Consider the following 25465-nt stretch of genomic DNA (forward strand, 5'->3'; position numbering starts at 1 on the left):
GGGGGAGGGAGATGTGCCTTTCTCAGTCTTTGTAAGAAGAAGAGATGCTGCTGGGCTTTCTTAGTGATGGAGCTGGTGTTGAGTGACCAGGTGAAGTTCTCCGCTAGATGAACAACAAGAAATTTGGTGCTCCTGACGATCTCTACAGATGATCCGTCGATGTTCAGCAGAGAGTCTGAATCCATGGATCAGCACACATACAGCAAGATGTAATGTTTAAATGCAAAAAGAAATAAATCAATTCATTCATTAATTATTGAACAAATAAATGTCAACTTTAGTCAACAGGCATTCGTTTAGTGAAAAACGATTCATTTCCATCACTTGACGTGATCTGGGGGTATTTATTAACACTCATTTAAAAATAGACATGCATTTATGTTTTACACATTTATTTATTTTTACTTGTTCTATTTGACAAACAATTTATCGCATATGAAATAAAAATAGAAGTTGCTTTATTAGACAATCAGCGTGCTGGCGCCTTACTGCTCATTTACAACAGATAATGCCTCGCTTTTCATTTTCACTTTGTGATCTATGTCCTGTTTATAACACCTTTGTTACAGTGTGATGATTAGTGTTGCTACAGCGTAAACTATGTAACACTGTCATGCTATGTTCACACATACTGTGATGTTATCGCTATCTCTCCGGTCCCTGTATTATGAAGTCGTCGGTAAGATTTCCTACTACAGGTTGCCATAGTGATCATGTTTATCAGTGAGTGGTGCAAATAGTAATCCAATTAAGTTTTCTTGACACTAAAATGAAGCATTCTTGAGAGAGATTTGGTGCTTGTGTACAAATTCAGCAGTGTTTGTCTGCATCAAATGCTACGAGATGAAAGAACAGCAGTGTGTGGACTTTGCCACAGATCACATGCGCTTAAATGTCTCTACTAAGTTCAACTGGGCACGTCCACATCTACCAACACTTGCTATACGTCATGTACCCGGAAGTCACCAGCTGTCATTGTAGATAACTGATCTCCGGTCACTTTGTCGCTGCGAGTCGTTGCATGTGTGAATGCAATATTATGCAACTGCTTTCGTGTTGATGTTATCAGCACCAAGTACCAGATTCAAGAGCGTCTTTTGTACATGACGAATTTTCTTGCTATTTATTTTGCTTTACTTCTACTAAATTTAAAAACAGTCGTCATGATGCTTTATTATAAGTGCTATAACACACATATGACCGCATTGTACAGCTACATTAAAGAAAGCATTATGATCGAGGACTCGATGAACCTTGATTAAATAATTTTATGTCATTTGTCCTTAGGGGCTTATGTAGCTCTCATATAGCGCTAATCTAGTTATTTGTTAACAAAAGCTGTTTAAAGCACATAATAAACAGGGATTTTAGTTTTATTGGTTGAGATTTAAGATTTTCTTATGACTTTTCACATGTCTATTTAAAATTACACTAGTGAATGAAGTCTGTGCCAAATTTGACCTTCACTTATTGCTCAGGTGTAGAGTTTCACAAGCTGACTTTATTTATTTATTTGTTCATTCATTCATTCATTTTCTACCGCTTATCTGAACCCCAACCCTGGAGGTGTGAGGCGAACGTGCTACCCACTAAGCCACCATGCCCCCTTTATTTATTTACTTACTTATTTATGTTCTTATGTAGTCTGATATTTCACTGAAGTCTGAATCTCTCTCTCTCTCTCTCTCTCTCTCTCTCTCTCTCTCTCTCTCTCTCTCTCTCTCTCAGAACACTTGGATTCAATCAGAAAAAGTAAACAGAGATAAAGAGAATGTAATAAGTTAGACATTTCTCATTTTTTTCTCAGCTCATGTGAAGACTACAGGGTATACGCACCTACTCCCCATCTGTAAACATTGTACTTCTAGGTCTGTAAATAAAGTGCGTTCTTTACTGAGGTTTCCCAGTGTGGAGCTGTGGAAAATAACATGTAGCTGCAGCTGTGAAAAGGGAAGCAGTGTAAATTGTGTGTGTATGTGTGTGTGTATGTGCGCGCGTGCTTGTGTGTGTGCAGCTGTGCCCTCATTGCACGCACGCTTGTGCACAAAAGATTGTAGACGCCGAGATAACCTACAAGCTTGACATAATTATCATCTGATGGAGTGGAGGATAATCAAATTTGCTTTTAGAAGACTGAAGCACACGTGGCAGCATATTAACAACAGCAACACACGATGATGTTTGATGGTGCTTATCTGACTGACTTGCTTATTCAGTTTTACAGTGAATGCACACAGAAATATTAAATCAACTGTGTTCAAATTGTGAATGGTATTAATTGAGAGCAATGAAAGGGCAATTGAGTTAAACAAACACACACAGGAATGCTAAATACACCTCTGAGAAATCTTGCATTAAATATAAATGTCAGGATTTAGTTGCTACGTTTTCTATATTTTATTTGACTTATGTTGTCACTTTTTTCCTATACGTGTGTGTGTGTGTGTGTGTGTGTGTGTGTGTGTGTGTGTGTGTGTGTGTGTGTGTGTGTGTGTGTGTGTGTGTGTGTGTGTAACCTGTAATGCTATTTATGCATTATGAGGGCATTGGAGCTCCGAGTGGAAGCTCATACAGACACAGACAGAACATGTAAAACTCTACACACACAGCAGCCAGAGCTCAAGATTGAACTCACAACTGTGGACCTGTGTGGCAGCTTTGCTTAATCAGGCATAATTCTATTAGTCGAAAATCTACAAAATGGATACAGCAAACTCCTAATGCATCAGCCTTGAACGGAAAGCTTTAATCGAAATGCCAGGAAGTCAGGACTTTGGCATTTGTTATTTGAGGCTTTAAAATGGCAAAGGTTCTTTAAGATCACTTTAAATTCAAAGAAACATAAATAACCAAGGCTTACAGAAAAAAAGCAACTTATTTGCAGCAACTTCTATAGGACTAATATCAGGATTCGGTCACAAGCATGTGTTGCATAGAGTCTTAAAGCGGGCTTGTATGTGGATTACACACATCATCGAATATGCTCAGCATGTGAATGTATTTGTTGTAATAATACGTAAGGGTAGAGTTGACATCAGCAGAACTAACTAACAACTATATAAACCTGCACAAACATTTAGAAAAGTTTATAGCGTAATGACTCACAGGTTTCTTTAGTCAATATTGTCAGGTTGCTTTAGTCAGTATATTATATTGACATAACGGCTGTATGAAATAACGATGAGTTCTGTTTAAATAAGGTTATGTTATGGCATTTTCTGGATTGGGTCACAGTGAAAGTGACTTATCATTATTATGATGCCTGCTATGTCAGAGTCTTTTAAAGGTGGTGAAGACAGACATTAAAACTATCCATCCATCCCTTTTCTGTACTGCTTAGAATACACAGTAGGGGTGATACAAGTCATGTTCAAGTTCAAGTTTATTTGTATAGCGCTTTTTACAATACACATTGTCTCAAAGTAGCTTTCCAGAACATAAACATAGAACAGAAGGTAAACATAGGGAATAATATAAAGATTAATAGAATACAAAATTCAAGATTAATATTAAATAGATTTAGTTCACAATGTGTATGTATTTATCCCCAATGAGCAAGTCTGAGGTGACTCAGGCAGCAGTGGCAAGAAAAACTCCCTTAGATGGTAAAGGAAGCGGGGAACCAGACTCAAGGAGGAACCAGACTCAAGGTGAACCCATCCTCATGTGGGTAACACCGGAGGGTGTGATTACAAATATACAGTCAAACAAATGTTGAATTGGTGTAAGGATCACATGGAGTTCACATCTCCTCTTTAGTATCACAGAGTCCAACTGGGGCTGGTAGATCTGTAGATGTCTCAGGATTCTCACAGAGTCGGAAGGTGATCGGAGCTGGTACAATGTCTGGATGCCTCGAGATGGGTAGAAAGAGAGAAGCAGTGTAGAGGGATTAACATATCTGCTGTTCATACAAAATGTGAAAGTCTAATGTAATAGTGCACAATATTATGGGATGTATTATGTGTATGCCTGACTAAAGAGTTGAGTTTTTAATCTGCATTTAAACTGGGAAAGTGTGTCTGAGCTTCAAACACTATCAGGAAGACTATTCCCGAGTTTGGGAGCTAAATAAGAAAACGCTCTACCACCTTTAGTAGACTTAGATATTCTGGGAACTACCAGAAGTCCTGAGTTTTGTGATCTCAGAGAGCATGAAGGATTATAACGTGTTAGAAGCCTAGTTAGATACATGGGAGCTAAACTGTTAAGAGACTTGTACGTAAGTAGCAGCAGTTTGTAATCAATTCTAAACTTAACAGGTAGCCAGTGTAGAGATGATAAAATTGGGGTTATATGGTCATACTTTCTTGTCCTAGTGAGAACTCTGGCAGCTGCATTTTGGACTAACTGTAACCTATTTATTAAAGATGCAGGACAACCACCTAGTAATGCATTACAATAGTCCAGTCTAGAGGTCATGAATGCATGAACTAGCTTCTCAGCATCTGATACAGACTGGATGTTTCTCAGCTTGGCAATATTTCTAAGGTGGAAGAAGGCTGTTTTGGTAGTATGGGCGATATGATTTTTATAAGACAAGTTGCTCTCTAATATAACACTGAGGTCTTTCACTGTCGAGCTACTAGTAACAGTACATCCCTCTAAATGGGAGTTAAGTTGTGAAAGTTTCTGTGCACTGGTTTTTGGACCTATAAGTAGTATTTCTGTCTTATCGGAGTTTAACAACAAAAAATTGCAGCTCATCCAGTCTTTTATCTCTCTAAGGCATTGAGTTAATTTGGACACATTAGCTATTTTTTCTGGTTTTGATGATGAGAAATATAACTGTGTGTCATCAGCATAGCAGTGGAAACTAATCCCATGTCTTCTAATAATGTTCCCTAATGGAAGCATGTATATCAAGAAAAGCAGAGGTCCTAGAACTGATCCTTGAGGGACCCCATAATTAACTGGTAATAAACTGGAGAGGACACCAACCCATTTCCAAACACAATTTGTCAGCCACACAGGGATAAAAACAGACCCAAATGCAGGATAGCTAAAATAAACTGAATTTATTAACTTATAAAACACAAAACCCAAGACAATGACAAGACAAGACGCAACAAAAGATGACATAGGACGGCATGGTTGTATACACATAACAATTAAACACATGAGGAACAGATGTGCAGAGGCGTAGAGGAAGAGAAGGGCGGGGCAGACACGTGATACAGAAACAAAAGCACGTGGCCAAAATCCTGTCCTGACGGTACCCCCCCTCAAGTCGCGGCTCTCGACGCACCAATCCCGTATTAATGACAATCCCGACGAGGTCCAGGAGGGAGGGGGGAGGCACACGGTGAGGCAGGTGAGAGGAGCAAGGCAAACGGCGAGGCAGGTGAGTGGAGCAAGGCAGACGGCGAGGCAGGTGGGGAGAGCAAGGCACACGGCGGGGCAGCCAGGGAAGGCCGAGCGACGTCCACATCCAAACTTAAGGGCTGAGCGATGTCCACAGCCGAGCTGAAGGGCCGAGCAATGTCCACAGCCGAGCTGAAGGGCCGAGCACAACCCCCGACGCATCGTGGCCTGACCCACGGGGGGGTGGGAAAATTCCTCCACCACGGGGCAAGAAAATAAAAAAAAATCCCTGGGGGCAAAACACGGGCCTGCATTACGGGCCCCCCTTGGACAGGAAGTCCTCCACGGGGAATCAGGCAGTGAAGCGATGTCTCCCACCGGACAGTGACACAAACGACCTTAACTTGTACACTAATTGTTTGTTCATGTTTATTTTAAATGAACAGTCTCCGTCATTACTAAAAGAACTTCTTAACCACTGCTCCCACCATCTCAGGCATCCAGACTCTGGAATGATCTTCCCCTAAATGTCCGAACAGCTGAGTCACTGGCTGACGTCAACCAACATCTAAAGATTTAGATTCCTCGAGTATTTGAATTAGCACTCACAAAATAATTCCATCATTTTTGTGCTTTTTCTTTTATACGACCTCCCAAAAAAGTTTTTAGGCTGATGGTTTTCTTAGGTCATGATGTAGTGAACCAGTATCAGGATGTATTTATTGATAGAGGCTTCAAAGCACTTCTGTAAGTCACTCTGGATAACAGAAATTCCGTAAAGGTAAACACTGTTATTAGTCTTGACACTAGAGTGTAATTGAGCCTGGAAAGGAAAGTGTCATGACAGCTTTATGTCAAGCTATATTCCAACACTTGACTCAACTCACCTGTTATGTCAGCTTCACGAAATCCGTCTTTATGTCAGCTGATGCTTTTAGAACTGTTTGTGTAAATTGTGTCATGTTAGTTGTTAAGAATGTCACATACTATACATCCGATGCCTTGAAGGTTCTACGGTATGTTAGTATTATTCATTGTAGCCTAACATTGTAGTCTTATGTTATTCATTAATTAACACTAAACGGTACGATTAAATGAGTTAAACAAGAACATTGAAATGTATTTCATTTTAAACTTCCTGTCTTTTTTGAGTACAGGAATGATGAACTACATCCTGCTGATAGATTTCTTCACTTGCAAAAGATTGCCAATATTATTATTGTTATGGGATACAGATGTAGAGGACAACGGAGTAACAACCAGATGTATTTACAGTATTATAACATGTAAGACTAACCAGGAAGATAGTAAGAACGATAGTAGGGATGAAGAGGATGATGATGAACTCCAACGCACAAACACGAGCGACAGTCACAGATAGCAAACGAGATTAACTTTCCTTAACTTAACAGATGACAGAGGACGATGACAAGGATGATGACGATAACTGTAGAGAGAGGAATAAATCCACAAAGGGTTAGTAGAGTCAGGCAGGTAGTAACAATACATGCGAGAGCGATGTATGAAGTAACGAGTCAGGACGGGGAATGAATGAGAGCAATCCTTATATACTGTGAGCAGGCGAAGCGGAGCATTGTGGGAGAGCGAGTGTGGAGCCTGGCGAATCCGTAACAATTATTAAACAATTTATTGTATAGTCTCAATGAAGTTATCTCTCATGATCTATAACCTCGTGTGGAACCTGCATGCAATTCAATGAAATGACTCTCTTTAGCTACAAACACCATTGCTGCATCCCAATTCCCCTAAATAATAATCCAGTATAATAATATAGTATGATAAAATAAGAATCCTGCATGGTTCCATCCTTTTTCTGGTAGATTTTCCAAGTGTGTATCTGTGAACACTTTTTTAGCTAATGTCCTCAATTCCTTGTGCAAAGGAGGAGGAGGAGTTTTGTGAGGGATCGCTTCACCGCATTATGGACACATGATAGAGAGGTGAAAATGAAGGGAACAAATTCTATTGTATAAATCGGGCATCACCAAATGGCGGACCGCGGCCCAGATCTGGACCGAGTGATGGGTCTGCACGGACCCGTTAAAATTCTAATATTATCATAATAAGCATCTCCTTATTATAATCTAATATTATAAGATTATATAAGCTATTTGATATTAATAAAAAGATAAATCTTTCGTTCATGCACACTTAATCTAGTTATTACGACAGGAGCGTGATCAAAAGCCAAGCCAAAAACAGATTGTTTCTGTTCCATACTCCAGAGCAGAAGGTGGCAGTAATGCACCTAATTACGCTGGCAGGACAATTAAGATTCAACCTGCTGGCAGGACAGTTACATGCCCATTTCTCTCACTAGGAACGGAAGATGGAAAGGGAGTAAGGAGAGGTGGAAAGGAGAGAAAAAGGGAGCTGCTCAAAGCTCTGCACTTTTCTTTTACTCAGTAAATTCTGCCCTGTTCTATTTGACCTGAAATGTTCTTTTGCCTCAGGTTCCTGTGTTATTAATGTAGTTAATGTTTAAAAAAGGGGCCGCTCAAAAGTCTTTTGTTTCATTTTTTTCTTAAAGATTAAAAGCACTTTTATTTTATTCGGAAGATTCAGAATGTTTTACATTACATGAAATATAGGCCCTAAGTTCAGGCTGCACAAAGCTGTGTTTGCACTTTTTATTTATTTTATTCAGAAGAAATTCAGTGTCTGTTGTCTGTTACTTGACATGTAGTAAAGACAACTACAGGATTGTTTTCCATTCAAGTGCCATACTGTACAAGTTCAGACTTTGAAAACACTTGAAATTTAACAATAAATTATATAGAAATGTATGTGTGTTATTGATTTTATTAACATGAGGGTTCACTATTTTAAGTGACAATATAAGATTCGGACCTTTGCTGGGAGGAAATTTTAATTGAAAACCCCTGGTATAAATTATACAAGAAATAATGAATGAAGAAAAGCTAAAATGTAAACAGGAGTTTGTTTACGGTGGCAGCGTGTGTAACTAGGCAACAGTGTTCTCTTCCTTTACATCACATGTCAGTATGTCACAGTATTCTATGGCTCATTTGCTTCATACTCTTTTGATATACAATCGAAAGTATGTACTATTTCATCACAAAAAGAATACACACTTATTGAACAGTATAAGGAGGTGAACTAGGATGTAGCACATATTTTTTTTAAAATGGAGGGTATGAGGAAACCATGACTGCTGTGGAGTTGATCTAACACATATTATCATTTCAGGCGAGATGAAGGTTTAGTCCTATAGAGCTACAAACACATTAAATCTGCTTTTCCAATAATCTACCCGCATCCTCAAGCATCGTCCATGACACACGGCCGGTATTAGTATTCTGCTTCTTATATTTCATGACACAGAATGACAAATATGTTGACATCATGTCTGTCACCCAAGAAAAGTTATTTGTTTGCTTTGTTCAGTGTCTTGTCTTCATTCTTGCACTGATCGATGCCTTTCAGATTGAGAAACAAGTGATTGACGACGAGTCAGGCAAACAAAAAACAACAGCCTGCACATGGCTCCAAAAAAATTGACAGAACCAGATGTGGAGGATAAGAAAAACAATAGAAAATGAAGAAACGTAAGATTTTAAAGTCTGAACTTTGTTTACAGTGGTATAAGTCATAGTTTTTATGTGCGTGCAACTGAAAGGAAACAGTTCATCTATGGTAGGTTGTTACATCAGACATATAAAATAGTAAAACAGTAATAATACAGAGATAATCATTATAAAACATTGTGGGGGGAAAAACAGCTGTTGCAATTCCCAGTAGGTGATATAAATACTGTATGAGGTTGATTGGCTAAATAATTGCTCCTATATTTATGTATTTGTTGTCTGTGTGTGTGTGTGTGTGTGTGTGTGTGTGTGTGTGTGTGTGTGTGTGTGTGTGTGTGTGTGTGTGGTGCAGGTGTATTCCTTCCTTGTTTCCAGAATTCATTCCATGATGCTGACCAGGACGTAGCGATTAATGAAGATAAATGAACATCTGAATGAAAATTACTGCTAATATTTCTTCCAAATAGCTTACTGTTATTACAGTCCATGCTTATAACCTTAAACCCTCATGTAACTCCTCTATAATACTAACGTGTTCATTCCAGTATTTCCGAACACGTAATATTGATTGAACATACTGTACCAGTATTTACACCAGTCGGTCTGTTTTTGGCTATTGTCTTGTGTGTGTCTTGTGTGGGTATTGTCTTTTGTGTATTGTCTTGTATTTATTTGTTTGCACTGTCTTGTTTGTCTTGTCTTGCACTGTTTGCACCAGGTTGCACAGATGCACTTTATGTAGCTAGAACTTCTTACTAAGTTCTTAGCTCTGTCTTTGTTTTATGTAGCACCGGGGTCCTGGAGAAACGTTGTCTCGTATCAATGTGTACTGCAACAGCTATATATGGTTGAAATGACAATAAAAGCTTCTTGACTTTGACTTGACTTGATATAACACATATGTGTCATTCTTCCTTGAATGTTATAGCTCAACCATTGTACGACTTTTCAAATACCTACTGAACATTCTAATAATGAGCTGAGCAGGTGAGGTCATGGATAACCGTGCTTTCAGCTATCCATCCATTTTCTGTACTGCTTATTTTACAAATGGTTATGGGAAACTGGAAGCCTATCTCATGAGGACTTGGGGCATGAGGCATGGGACACCCTTGATGGGGTGCTAACCTATCAGAAGGCACAATCAACCAGTCTCACATCCAAACACACAGTAGTGCTGTGTTTTGAGCTGGAGTCCATGTTTATTGATTCATAGTCTGTAAGTGTATCCTGGTTAGGTTCATGGCAAATACAGCTAGGGGTGATTATTAAGTAGACATTTCACCTTAAAGCATGTGTTTGGGAGGTCAGAGGAAAAAAGAGAACCTGACAGAACCAGCCTGGATATGGGCAGAACTCCAGAGACAGTAACTCAGTGAGCTCAGGATCGAATTGGGGCCTGAGCAGCTGTGAGGCAGTAAAGGTACTATCTGCCCCACTGTGACAGTTAGCTCATGGACAAATCGAAATGTAACAAAATGCATTTTCCTACATTCAGTCTGGTGTTATTCATTCATTCATTTTCTACCGCTTTTATCTGAACTACCTCGGGTCACGGGGAGCCTGTGCCTATCTCAGGCGTCTTTGGGCATCAAGGCAGGATACACCCTGGACGGAGTGCCAACCCATCGCAGGGCACACACACTCTCATTCACCAACACAATCACACACTACAGACAATTATCGAGAGATGCCAATCAACCTACCATACATGTCTTTGGACCGGGGGAGGAAACCGGAGTACCTGGAGGAAACCCCCGAGGCACGCAACATGCAAACTCCACACACACACCCAAAGGTTTGTTGGATAATCAAGGCTTTTTAGGTGCTTACAAGAATTTTACTTGGAATTATTTTGATGGTAAAAGACTTTGTTGTGGGTTCCACATATAACTTTAGTAGAACAGAAAGGCTTTCACACTGTTGTCTGGAGATCATGACTACAAATCGTGACGATGCCACAACAATCCATGAACCGAGAACAATCCAATTACTGAACAATTACTCTACACTGAAAAAAAAGCTTGTTGAATTTATCGAATTAAAATGAATCCTTCAGATGTATGTGTTTGAACTGAGTCACACAAATAACACAAATTGTTTTTGCACAAACACATAGTGTCTCCTGAGCTAAGATCCAAACCCAGGATGTTGGTGTTTTACAAATGGAACATTGGCACTATAAAGAATATCGAATGTACGTTATATTTCCTATTAGTGGCTATATACGATGTAAATAAATTTACAATAATACTGAGTGATCTGATGACACTCAATCTACATCAACACTGCAGGTCATTAGAAACTTCATTGCTTAGAATAATCAATGAAATCACATTTTGTTGAGAAATGCAATATTTTTTAGCTCATTTTTAAATCTGGAAAACATTCATTTTTTCAGTGTAGTGGGGGGATTAGCACACTCCTGCCTATGAATATCACAGCTTTTTGGGGAGAGGAAATGGCTGCCTGGCTTCGCTTGTCTCAGAATTTCCCCTGTCTCTATAGGTGGTAGTCATACGGCGAAATGGCGAGACCTGGTTGGTGGTTAAAAGCTTGCAGATGAAACAAAGATATCATCAGATGATGCTATGTCTCTCTGTTCTTTGAAGGAATACATTTTAAGACAAACACAGGATGCCCTTATTGGGCATGTTTTCTACACTGAGCACTCCTCCAAAAAAATAATATTCTTTTCTTTTGAGTGCAATGCAAATAAAAGAGAAATCAACTGAATGGTCAGCGGTGGTCTTGTAGTGATCAGTTTCCACTGCAGTAGAAAATAAAAGGAGACTGACAAACTGTTCCTCAGTAACAGCTGGACTACAGCCACTAATTGTACCTCCAAAGGGCACCTATAAAATGGCCAATGAGTGGAGCTATAAGGCATGTGTACCTAATAAACTGCTAGCTGACTGTCTGGTTTGCTTATCATTTTAAATGTGCTGACAAAACCATCAGTGACAGCGATGTTTCTCTTTTTATGTGATGTGTTATTACCAAACAGTGATTCAGCCTCTGACAGTGAATAAAAATAAAGCAACAGTACCTCCTTCAGGCTGCAAGCTGGACTGCATTTCCACTGGAGGAAACATCTAGATCAGGGGCTGTGGCTTCATTTTTCAGGCACCTATGCCATTTCATCACTGCTGATGTCTCTACAGAAACCTACAGTATATCCTGTTCCTGATGATCTTCCTTCCTGTTCTAATCAGTTGATGTATTTACATAAGCCCAGCAGGTACATGAGCTATTGCTTTGAACCTTGCACATCAATGTAAAATATCTTAACAGGATAACAATGCTAATCTACTAATGTCACGTTTTTAAATCATTATATAAGATACAATGGCATGTTATTCTACTGAATATGGTTTCCATCATTCATTCATAACTATCGAATAGACGGCTTTTGAATTTTGCATCATAACATTGATAATTACAGTAGCTTTGTTACAGAGAGCCTAGTGGAAAAAAGAGGGAAGAAGAGTTTAATTATATATAATTATGGTTTAACACTTAATAAGTAGCAGGAATATACCATTATAAGCCAGGGCATGTATACAATCCCCTCCATAAATATTGGAACAGAAAGGATAATTCATTTCTTTGTGTTATACACCAAAGACATTTGGGTTTGATAAAATTAAAAACAGAACTAAAGCAGAACTATACTTTTTTGTATGTAAGCAAAAGAATAGGAACTGATTAGTACCAAAGTCAATAAATGTAAATAATATTTCATATTTTGTTGAATATCGAATCCAGGCAGTAACTGCATCAAAATTGACAAAAATGTTAGATTTATATTTTGCTGATTCGTTTATATTTTGTTGTGCTTAATTTATTTTCCCTTGTTTCTCGACTGCATACAGTTTGCTTTTCTCCCAAAGACAGCACTCTGGTCTTTATGTTGGTTTATTCTTTTTAACAAACAGTGAAGTCTTAAGAGGTAAAACCGAAGGCTATAACAAAGAGTATACTTTCAGAATACAGCAAAAACAAAAGTATTGGCTTTTCCATTACAGTAGGTTTGGATGGAGCTTTAATATTTCCTGCTATAACTCAGGTCTGTGGTAATACCGTCAATCATATGTGTACATTGTGTGTTAGTTTTTTTTTAACTCAATTTGACTTTCAATTGCATATTTTTATATTATATTTGCTGTGACTTTCAATGCTTTTGTTTACATAGAGTGGAGTCAAGCTGAGCTCAGTGAGCAGGTCCTTGAACTCCTAATTTCTGAGCCCTGATGTTCCCATTGCCTCTACACATCATCTAAATGAGACAGCAAGCTGTCCAAACAGCCATGTAAAATTCAATCAAAGAAATTGGCTATGCTTATACAAGGAAACGAAATTGTTTGTAATTTACGTATTAAATAGAGCAATCTATTACATGCATAAAAACAAGCCTAAGGCCTGCGAAGATGAAGAATGTGGCAAATACTCAGTGATACCATCATTTATTGTTAACAAAGTACATAATTATTTCTGCCAATTTGAACTTACATTGATCAACAGTTTTCTGGAAGGAAAAAAATTGATTACTGCTACAGCTTGTCAGAAATATCAAGTAATATCAATTTAGAAATGCTTTTTTTTTTTCTGTTTAGGGCTCTGAAGCTTGCACTCTTCAGTTACATGCAGGATATATGTAACCCATTCACATTAAGGTTCTCTTCATCGACATTATTTGATTAGTTAATGCATCCGGTGTAACCTGAATTCTCTGTGTTGTGTTTTTAACTTGAGTAAATAGTGAGACTATTTACAACATCTGTAGGTGGGTCGACTTGTCATTTACTCTGATAAAAAAAAAGAAAACGGCAAAACAAAACAGTATTTAAAGCTGTGTGAGTTTCCCTTATGAGATATTTCCCATAAAGATAAATCAGGAAGTTCACATTTAAACAAGACTTAACAATGAAACAAAGAAACAATGTGCTTTATGAAATGAAAACAAGAAAAACCTGTGGGTTTTGCCTTATGATGTCTGTAAACAAATTTATAACAATTATTATGTTATCTTGGGGGGAAAAATGAATGAATGAATGAATGAATGAATGTTATCTTACTTCAGTTCTTTGTTAGCATTAGCTATTAGCATAATAATGTTTTATCTTTAACATTTCTTATAAAACGTCCAAACTGTTAAACATCTTGAGATGATTAAACTTATTTCAAAGAAAAGAAATAAAAACTCACCTGTTGCCTTAAAAATAACCTTAAATTCAACAGAGTTGACATTTGTTTCAACCCACAATTAGTCAAGACAACGGATTACTGTGTTCCACTTTTGAAAACATCTTAACTTGTGTTCAGTGTCCAAAACTTGTCATGACAGTTGGTGTTCAAGAGAAGAATTAAGTAACTTAATGCAGCTAACACTTTTTACAGAGCATAAGCCAGTTTATTTCCTATTGTTGTTCTCATATTTGCAGCTTCTTTTCTTATTGTTGCTCTTAAAGCTAATGATGAAAAAATAATAATTATCTTGTCATATGATTGAAAAAAACACAAAATGCGATTGGCCTCCGTCATGTAGACTTTCCCAGTTTTTAATTGCTACAGAAAACCTCATCAGAATGTTTCTCATTGTTTGCTTTTGCTTAAAGTTAGGCTTAATTTATGTGGCTTTTCCAAGATGCAAGTCCTTTTGAATGAGTTGTTATTATAGAAATTTACATATTAACATAAACGAGTGCATGGATAGATATAATTATAATGTGATTTTGCTTGGAGGTTAACTCTTTTTACCAGAGGTCAAATATGGAATTTTTTACCTGGTCTACTATAGGCAATATATTCATTCATTCATTCATTTTCTACCGCTTATCCGAACTTCTCGGGTCACGGGGAGCCTGTGCCTATCTCAGGGGTCATCGGGCATCAAGGCAGGATACACCCTGGACAGATAGATTTTTTAATATTTTTTATTGCATTCAGATAGCATGTAACATGCACTGAAGAATAAGTCAGAAAGAGTGACACAACGGTGCCCTTTTAACATTTCTCTCATCAGTCTACTGCTGGACGAATATATCAGAGTACATTTTAAAGTCAGAGGTCAGGAAAGTTGAAGTCACATTCACATACTTGCTCAGTCATAAATATTTCAGGCTATTTTTTGATACAGCAGAGAAATTTATTTTATTATGAGTGAAAGAGCACTGAACTTAAACCTTTTATATTATCTGCTTCACTGCTTTGCTGCCCTGTGATGGACTGGTGCTTCTTTCCCACTGTTCCCAGGATATGTCCCAAATCCTTCATGATCCCGACCAGTATAATGCATTTACTGAACATGAAGGAAGAGGCTCACATTCAGCCTTAAATAAGAATTTAAAATGAGGTAGAAAGATGAAAATCTATGAGTTCTAACAATGGAGATCTACTTTAAAAATTATATTAAGTCTAATTTTTCTTTAATGTTTTAGGATCAGGTTTATGGTCAAAATCTCATCAGTAACCCACATTCACTTCTAATCTTTCATTTATTCATTTATTCATTCTTCTATCCTGGATAAGAGAAATGGTGCACTTCACAAAGGGATTCAGGAGCAAACATTCACCTGGGATTGATGCTTACCAATCACAGGGCATCTTGCACATTTACATTTACACACTCATTCACACATACAGCCTATTTTTAGGAAGTGGGATTATACCAGAGAAACCAGAGTAGCAAAGACATGAAGAGAACATGCACAGCATCTCCACAGACAGTAACCTGAGCTCAGGATTGAACCTGCGACCCCGGATGGCTGTTCTCCAATATTCAGCAGATATCCGGAGTCTAATTCTGCTTTAAAGGTGACCTTGCAACTTGAAATTCCCTACCTCCAACTGATTAAACACTCTCTCAACATGAAATTTCAACCAGGGCTTAATTTGTGGTAGTGTTCTCAACTACTAGTTCTTTCCTCATTAATGCAGTGACGTCAAATCCACATGGCTGCTCACTCTGTGATCAGTGTAGAGTATGTTTTGTGTCATTTTAAATAGGTTTATACAGTGGGGCTCGAAAGTTTAGGCACCCCAGGTAAAAATTTGTATTAATGTGCATAAAGAAGCCAAGAAAAGATGGAAAAATCTCCAAAAGGCATAAAATTACAGATTAAATTAGATTCTTATAATTTGTCAAAAAAAGTTAGATTTTACTTCCATCATTTACACTTTCAAAATAACAGAAAACAAAAAATAGCATCTGCAAAAGTTTGGGCACCCTGCAGAGTTTATAGCATGCACCGCCACCTTTGGAAAGCTGAGACCTGACAGTGTCATGGATGTGTTCTCAATCATCGTCTGGAAAGACCAGGTGATGTCAATCTCGAAAGTTTTAAATGCCCAGACTCATCTGACCTTGCCCCAACAATCAGCACCATGGGTTCTTCTAAGCAGTTGTCTAGAAAACTGAGCCCCACTGTAGCAGTATTGGATTGAAATGAGCTAATATACAGGTGCTGCTCATATAATTAGATTATTAGATTTATTTCACTAATTCCATTCAAAACGTGAAACTTGTATATTATATTCATTCATTACACACAGACTGATATATTTCAAATGTTTATTTCTTTTAATTTTGATGATTATTACTGGCAATTAAGGAAAATCCCAAATTCAGTATCTCATAAAAGTAGAATATTACTTAAGACCAATACAAAGAAAAGATTTTTAGAAATCTGGTAAACTGAAAAGTATGAAGATGAAAAGTATGAGCATGTACAGCACTCAATACTTAGTTGGGGTTCCTTTTGCCTGAATTACTGCAGCAATGCGGCGTGGCATGGAGTCGATCCGTCTGTGAATGAATATAATATACAAGCTTCACTTTTTGAATGGAATTAGTGAAATAAATCAACTTTTTGATGATAATCTAATTATATGTAGCAGCACCTGAACTAATCACTGTTTTGAGAAAGTAATCATCCACTAATGGTAGTCAGTTAGGCAATTATTGAGCTACTTATTGTATTATTGTCTGCTTGCTAGCTTCTTGCTAACACCAGGGCCATCATTTGGGTGACTACACCAGGCCCCACCATCTCTAGGGGGACACGCAACCAGGGAAAATATTTAAAAAAAATAATTAAAACATTAAATAAAAAGAAATTCAACATGTTGATTCTAATATTTTATTTGATTTTATGACTTCATTCTAAAACATGATTTGTGTGATATAAGATGTTCTGTTTTGTTTTTTTTCCCCCATACTTGTGGTAAGACATGATGCCTACAGTACACGGTCGGAACTGGTTTTGCGCATCGATATTCTCCTGTGTATTTAAACAATGATTCAGTGTACTAGTACTAAATATCACATACGTGATTTGATATCAAGATGGCAGAAATAAGAGATAAGTAAAGCCAAATTCCTTGTTTGTAAAGGGAAGAAAAAATGTGTTCAGGCATGTCATATAAACAACACATTATACATCATATAACACCTGTTGATGAAATCTCATAGTTACCTAGCAACCTGGTCCTTAGTAAAATTCAGAGTATATTTCAGGTCTTTGGTGTTGTTGATGAAATCCACCAAAGACCTGAGGCATTTGGGAGCATTAATGTAATTCTGTAAAGATATTTCCACCAAATTGCTATCCCTTGAATGTGAGGTCTTAAAAATAAAAATATGAGGATGTTTCTCTATATTGAGAAAAGTAGCATCATACCTTAGTAGCATCATACCTCAGACATTGGTGCATAAGCTCAACTGACTCAGACTTAGCTCTTCGATATGCAACTGGATTCTGAACATCCTGAGCAACAGGGCTCAGACAGTCAGGGTCCAGGATATATTATCCTGTGCCATTACCCTGAACACTTTAGGGTGTACTGAATCATCTTCTAAACACACTACTCCCCATAACAATGTCACCATACATCACATCAAGTTCAAGTTCAAGTTTTTCTTTATTATCAACTCTTTCACATGTACAGTACATACATCAACCACATCATCAAGTTTGCTGTCAAAACAATTGTTGTAACACTCTTCACCAACAACAATGAGACAGCCTACAGAGAGGAAGTGAGACAGCTTGAGGTTTGGTGCAAGGTTAATTATGTTTCTTTCAGTTCTTGGCAGTCTGCATGCTCAGAAACTATTAAAAAATGTCTCAAAATTTTGACCACCAAAGTATAGAGGGGTATGAGATTGTCAGGTAGTCAAAAAGCCTTCTCTCAATGTCTGCAAGGCTAAAGTAACGATTGTTAAATTGTGAAGGAGTATCTCACAGCCTTCTACACTTTGCAGATGTAGCAGTGGAAACTATGACTAATTTCAAGTGTTTGACTGTGCATGTGACAGTAAACAAATTCAAAGGGTCTCTCACCACCTCATCCCTACTAAAGAAGGCAAAACGGCACTTCTAATTTCTAAATGTATGAAAAGGGTTGGTGTAGGAACCCCCAGACCGTCTCTCTTTCTACAAGTCTGTCATCGAAAGCATCCTGACTTGTTGCATTACCGTCTGGTATGGAACTGCTCAGTCCCCGAAAGGAAAGTGTGGGGTATCCCAGTTCACAATTCTGCCATGCCATTAAAGACACAGAGCACTGTACAGGGAAGGTCAGTAAGGAACCCTTACACCCCTCCCATGAACTGCATACACTCCACACATCTGGATGGTAATGGAGCTTCTGGGCCAAGTTGATCAGTTTTAATTAACTGTTATTTCTAGCAGATCACTTCATTGCAGTATTATCACTGCACTTTGGGGCAGTGATGGCTCAACTGGTTAAGGTTCTGGGTTGTTGATAGGAGGATCGGGGTTCAAGGCACAGCCAAGCTCTGCTGCCGGGCCCTTGAGCAAGGCCCTCAACCCTCCTTGCTACAGGGGCGCTGTATCATAGCTGCCCCTGCACTCTGACCCTAACCTCCTCTGTTGTGGTGATAATAAAGGCTTCTATGCCCTATTCTATTTACTTATTCACTGTACAAGAAAGATACATTTTAATAATCCATGCACAAGTCACTTCACATGTTCTACTGATACTCAAGATAGTCAAGTAAGGAAGAATAATTCGCTTTTGGGTGGTAAGATATGACATGTGATGCACCACAGCATGCAAGTAGATTGCTTATTGAAATTTGCCCTGTCTGTCAGTGCACTTTATATCCTCATGTCTGATAACTCATGTCTCTCCATGTTAATTGTAGCAGCATGGCTCAGGAGGAGCTATAAGCCTTTCTTAACCTTAAGTTTGCATTGATGAGAGAAATGACAGAAAAATATCCTTAAACAAATCTTAAAGTGTTTTTTTTTTAAATAAAATCCTCGAAAGTCCCAAAAATAACTGAATGTTAAAATGGATTATTGACAGAGAAAAAAATCTTTCATTACTTCACATATGTTCAATACGATAACTTTATAAAACTTTATATTAACCCAATAAATCATTAGTACTCATGTGCGTCCTCTCCACCTGGGTTTTGTTGAGGTTCTCCAGTTTACTCTCATTCCTCAAAACATGCAGGCATCTCTAAATAAAGTGTGAATAAATGTATAAAAGTGTGCATGCAATAGTGCACTGCCATGAAACCAACACCCCATCCAATTTGTGTGTTCCCACTAAATGTGTTTCCAATGTCTTCGGGATCCACTGTGGTTCATACTAAGATAAAGCCATTATTTAAGATAAAGTATTGTTATTATTATATTCCAGTTTTATGAAAATATAATGAAACAGCAATAATAGCAATAATTATTGCAATAATTATTATAAATTATTATTATTAGTATTATTACTCTTGTTGTTATTATTATTATTATTACTATTACGAATAGTATTATTAGTTAATAATTATTAATTTAGTTAATAATAACTTATTCTCCTTCTTCTTCTTCTTAATAATAATAATTGTAAATAGCAATAATTATTACTTTAGTGGCAGTGATACAGTAGTGGCTTATACAGGACTTGACAATGGGACCTGTTGTAAGTGTGCAGTCACAGAAGTGAGCTGAAGCGTGCATGCAGGCTGCATGGTGTATGAGAAGGCGTGGTTTCTGTGGGCGGGGCTTGTAATGGGGCGGTTCCTCACGCATTACAGGCTGAGCTGAGAGGCGGAAAAGGAGGAACAGGAAGTGTTCCTAACCATCTTGGGAGGGGGGGGGGTCGCTAGAAGGCGGCGATTGCGTGTTTAAACGTATTTCTTTACTAGTTGTACGTCTACAGCCGGCTTTATGAGCTGTTATTAGCTGGTGCAGTAAATACGGCACGTTATCGGTTAAAAGCGTGAATTCGGATGGGTTTGTTTTTAGTCTGCAGGTTCGGTCTCCCCTCCTGCTGTGCGCTTTAGACGTGAACTGAACTTCCCGTTGCGGGAGACAGACAGTGAGCTGAGCAGAGCAGAGCGGCGCGGCGGTGGTGGGGGGGAAACGGGAACCAGTGCTTACAGGGCGGCGCACAGGTTAAAGACGCTCGTTTGTTCCTTGGGGGAAAAAAGTAGCACTAGAAGTCGAATGATATTTGTTCGCTTGACGGTTTAACTCGTGCCCAGACGCCGGTGACAGCGCGGTTTAGTTGTGCTGAGGCGGTTTAATGGCACCCTCGAGTCGGTAGAGCTGTTTTCTTGTCGTCCCCCCGACGCAGGACCTTCGCTCGGTGTGACTCGGGCGCTGTTTCCTCACCGGGGGGTTTTATTTTTTTTTGTCGATTCCGCTGCTTGGACGTAAGAAAACAAGGCTTGTGCTCCCGGCCCCCTAACAGCGCTATCACCGATCACGCTGTCCGGGTCCGAGGAGCTGAAACATGGCAGGAAATCTGAAGAAAGGCGGCGGGCTGATCGGCTTGATGAAGGACGCGTTTCAGCCTCACCATCACCTCCACCACTCCCATCACCAGCCCGGGGCCGTGGACAAAAAGACCGTGGAGAAATGTTGGAAACTCATGGACAAGGTAAAGCTCGTGTATTTATTTATTTCCGGTTTCATCACACCGTAGATGCAGACATCTAGGTTTGTGTTCGGCCCAGTATTCGTGCTTAGCATACAGGCTAATTCAGCTAGCTAGCTTAGCCTGTGTGATGAGATCTTGATGCCAGATGATCACCGGCTCGGAGATGTTGGTGATCTAGAGGGTTGAGAAATGACGATCCTACTCGAACACCAGGTCTAACAGCAGATGTAACACACATCCTGGTATTGAGCTGCTGACACTTTGACCTGATGATGAGGAGCAAAGCAACAGGATGATTTCTATTCCTCACACACGCCTCACACTGCTAGTCCTCCTCACACACGCCTCACACTGCTAGTCCTCCTCACACACGCCTCACACTGCTAGTCCTCCTCACACACGCCTCACACTGCTAGTCCTCCTCACACACGCCTCACACTGCTAGTCCTCCTCACACACGCCTCACACTGCTAGTCCTCCTCACACACGCCTCACACTGCTAGTCCTCCTCACACACGCCTCACACTGCTAGTCCTCCTCACACACGCCTCACACTGCTAGTCCTCCTCACACACGCCTCACACTGCTAGTCCTCCTCACACACGCCTCACACTGCTAGTCCTCCTCACACACGCCTCACACTGCTAGTCCTCCTCACACACGCCTCACACTGCTAGTCCTCCTCACACACGCCTCACACTGCTAGTCCTCCTCACACACGCCTCACACTGCTAGTCCTCCTCACACACGCCTCACACTGCTAGTCCTCCTCACACACGCCTCACACTGCTAGTCCTCCTCACACACGCCTCACACTGCTAGTCCTCCTCACACACGCCTCACACTGCTAGTGTCCGCCTCACACACGCCTCACACTGCTAGTGTCCGCCTCACAAACGCCTCACACTGCTAGTGTCCGCCTCACAAACGCCTCACACTGCTAGTGTCCGCCTCACACACGCCTCACACTGCTAGTGTCCGCCTCACAAACGCCTCACACTGCTAGTGTCCGCCTCAGACTGCTAGTGTCCGCCTCAAAAACGCCTTGCAATTTTTTTTTACATTTTTTTTTTTACAGTTCCCATGAAATTCTACTTTTTCTTCATTCCAGAACTTTCTCTACCTGTTTGTTGGAGTCGAAAGCAAAAATATGACACTAAAATCTAGTTTAATTTGTCACATTGGTGTTTTTAGGTATTTCTTTTATTTTTTATGAGTCAACCTGTACAAGTCTTGAGGTTTGTCCAATGAGATGCTCTACAGTATATGTCCTGACCCTGAGAGCAGGTCTTGCTCAACAGTAGTAGCTTTTGCCCCCGTTTATGGCTTTCCCTGGGTTGCGATGTTTTCCTGCAAGGTTTAATGAAGTGCATGTTTGCGCGTATGTTACGTGCATTGTGCAGAGTCATGTTTTGCTATTACACTCTAACTTTCCACACCGTTACGGCTTCTGCAGCAGTTTGAATACGTAACACCGTTTTATCACAAATCATAAAGTCCATGATTACATCACATCACATGATGACCTGATGGATCCATATTCTATATGTTTCTCTGACCGTTATTCGCCATTTCTTATACGAGTCAAAGGGTTTAAAGCAGTTGCTCTAACGTAAATACTTTAAATACAATTGGATTCAAGTCATGGCTCTCAAGTCATTTTGTGGGCACAATAACTGTTTTGCTCCAGAAATAAGTGCATATAACAAGCCATACCACAGTCGAATGTCGTAGTTTGGCTTTGGGATCACATGACCGGATTATCTCATGACAGACACTTAGTCATTAACACAGAGTCGTCTAAATGTGTGACATGTCAAGACATGTGTGTCATGTTTTATTGTATTTTCAACCACGTATAGCTGTCGCAGTACACAGTGAAATGAGGCAACGTTTCTTCGGGACCCTGGTGCTACATAGAGCAAAGACAAACAAAGAGCTAAGGACCAGTAAGTTAGTCCTAGCCAAATAAAGTGTATCTGTGCAACCTGGTGCAAACAGTGCAGGACAAAAAGACAGTGCAGGACAAACAATACAAGACAATACACAAGAGACAATAAGCATAAAGATTGTCGACCAGCGTAATTACTGTATGTACAATTTCCTAAGGACCTGCACAGGTGATCCTGTTGTTATTATTGTAATATTTTAGAAACAAACCTCATATAAACAGCATACTTTGTATAAAGATCCTTTTTCCCATTGTACGACAATTTCCTTATTTTTTTTAAACAGAAAAGTCACTTTGGGTAAAAGCAATTGTCAAACAGGTATACAAAGCAGATGTGTTTGTAAGTCTAATCAATTTGTATAATCATTTTTTTCCATGTGTCAATACGTCTCCATGTCTTTCGGTGCTCAGCTCAGAACTGCAGTTCATGGAAATAATTGTGGTTACATGCTGACCTTGTGTTTCCGGTGAGATTCTCACCAATACACAAACAGAGAAAATAACTATTTGTGAGCGCTGACAAGACGGCACAGTTCACTCCCCCCTGAGAAGGAACCCACTAAGCACTTCGTCGTGTTTTGCAATGTTTCCGTCAAGTTTTCTCACAGCACGATGCATTATATGTGAGATACATTTCTTTAACATGCAGATTCATGCATTGTAGATGAAAAGCAGAACTAACATCACGAGCAAGCTCAGAAAAGAGACACGTTCCTCAATCATGCTTCTATTATCATCCAGGAAGAGAAATTATATAACGCAGCACTTCCGCGATGTAAGCACACTCTACAAGCTCTCGTTAGATTTTTAAGGCTTTAACTTTGAACCCGTTCAGATAGAAACACACTGTTTGTTGTTAGGTTCTTATCTAATAATCTAATAATCTGTAATTATTCCATCTACAGGACCAAAGAATGACATTTTAAAGACCTTCACGCTGGCCTGGTAGTAAATCACTAAGTATTCGAGCTGTGTCTCTTGCTTGAGTAAGCTCTTAAATGAAATAAAGGTGCTCGGACAAAAATAGTTTTTTACGTGGATGCAGTAGAAGGAGCTTTTTTTTAACCTTTCACTTAGTGATCCTTACAAGAACATTTTTATGCTCTAAAAACTCCATATTTAGTCCTGAAGCTGCTATAATTACCTCCAGTCTTCTGGGAAGTCTTTCCACTAGATTTGAGGGTGGCTGTGTAAATTTCTGCTACTTTAGCTACAAGAGCATCAGTGAGATCAGACACTGATGTTGGGTGAGGAGGTCTGGGGTGCAGTCAGTGTTCCAGTTCATCCTAAAGGTGTTTAGTGGGGTTGAGTCAGGGCTCTGTGCAGGACACTCAAGTTCTTCCACACCAATCTTGGCAAACCGTGTCCTCATCAAGCTCACTTTGTGCACAGGGGTATTATCATTTACCATTAGACGGTTTCAAAACCTCTTATTGGAATTTCCAATTAATAAACCGTCTATTTTTGAGAAGTGTTGATTGATTAAACGTGAAGCCGGAAGGACAAAAAAAAAAAAACAACTGAGCTTCTTGAGGCGGGTGATGCAGAAGTCTCAGAGATGGGCTACGATCTATATATAATCTCAATCCTTCAACACTGCTAACCACAGATAACTATAGCCTAGTCAGCCAGAAGCACCTCAGACCGCTATGCCTCGTAGCCATTTTTGCAGTTCGAGGAAGCGAAGCATAAACATTCGCCATCTACCCGAGATTAGATACTGTTAGGAAATCTGATAGGAAGACCGGGCTAAATAAATTACAGTTTGTTTCCTGTTGATCTCGTTGTTAATGAATGGCTGCTCTCTGAGATCTTCAGGCTAATCATTAGTTGAGACCTACAATAGGGTTATTCATTTCTTGACTTCTTCTTTTCTTTTTTTTCTTTCCCCCTGCACACTTGTCAAAGGATGTGTGTTTAATTCTCTAAATGCTACTTCTGTAAAAAAAAAAAAAAAAAAGCGATCTGCTGAGACACGGCTTTTCTAATCGCTTTGAACTTAAGCCACGTTCATTTATTCAGTTAAACAACCACCACAACCATTTGCACATATTTGAATGCAAGTGGGCCAGAGAACAAAAAATAAGAGGAATGAACAAATTAGACAGAAGAGGAGAATTCTCTGTAAGAATTTCCATTCTCTCCATTCTCTGCTTCCGAAGTTCGAGAGATTCAGAGAATCTCATCTAGCAAAGAAGCTTCAGCTCAATCCTTTTTTTTTAAACTGAGTATTCAGCTAAACCTGCCAGCTGCATTTGAAATAAAACTAATAAAACACTAAAGCACTAGTCAAAAAGAAGCCAGAAATCTTCATCGCCGCCTCACAGCTCCAGCACTTCATTCGATCTCCGGGTTCTCCCCAGTCCTCACGTTTCCCCCTACATAAATATGCTGCTTGCCACGGTGTGTGAACGAGCATGCTCCGACATGACCGTGAGCTCTGAGATAAACCGGCATCCCGTCCAGCGTGTATTCCAGCCTCACTCGCTCCAGGATGGCCCACACGATCCTCCACGGATTCCACACAGTCATTCTCAATCCCTGAATTAGTCATCCTGTATCTCTGCATTAGAATCAGGCTGCTGTTAACATTTCTAATTGCTGCCTGACTCGGTGGTGTCTCCTCCTAATCCGCGCTTGTAGGGTTGGTTTTTAAACGTTTATAATCTGCGGACACTGAAGCAAGCCAAAGTTTGCATGTAGTTTTTGTTTAATCTAACAGAGGTTT

General features: G+C 39.3%; 1 protein-coding gene across 1 annotated transcript in view; it reads left to right on the forward strand.

Moving 5' to 3' along the window:
* Nucleotides 1–19993: 19993 nt before the first annotated feature.
* The window catches only part of cbl (Cbl proto-oncogene, E3 ubiquitin protein ligase), a 46656-nt gene continuing 41184 nt past the window's right edge, over nucleotides 19994–25465 (forward strand). Inside the window, exon 1 of the mRNA XM_027173998.2 lies at nucleotides 19994–20786. Within this exon, the coding sequence (XP_027029799.1) occupies nucleotides 20640–20786 (147 nt within the window). The 5' untranslated portion in view covers nucleotides 19994–20639. The remainder of the gene's footprint in view (nucleotides 20787–25465) is intronic.

The sequence above is a fragment of the Tachysurus fulvidraco genome, chromosome 11 (genome assembly GCF_022655615.1).
Source record: "Tachysurus fulvidraco isolate hzauxx_2018 chromosome 11, HZAU_PFXX_2.0, whole genome shotgun sequence".
Classification (NCBI taxonomy): Eukaryota; Metazoa; Chordata; class Actinopteri; order Siluriformes; family Bagridae; genus Tachysurus; species Tachysurus fulvidraco.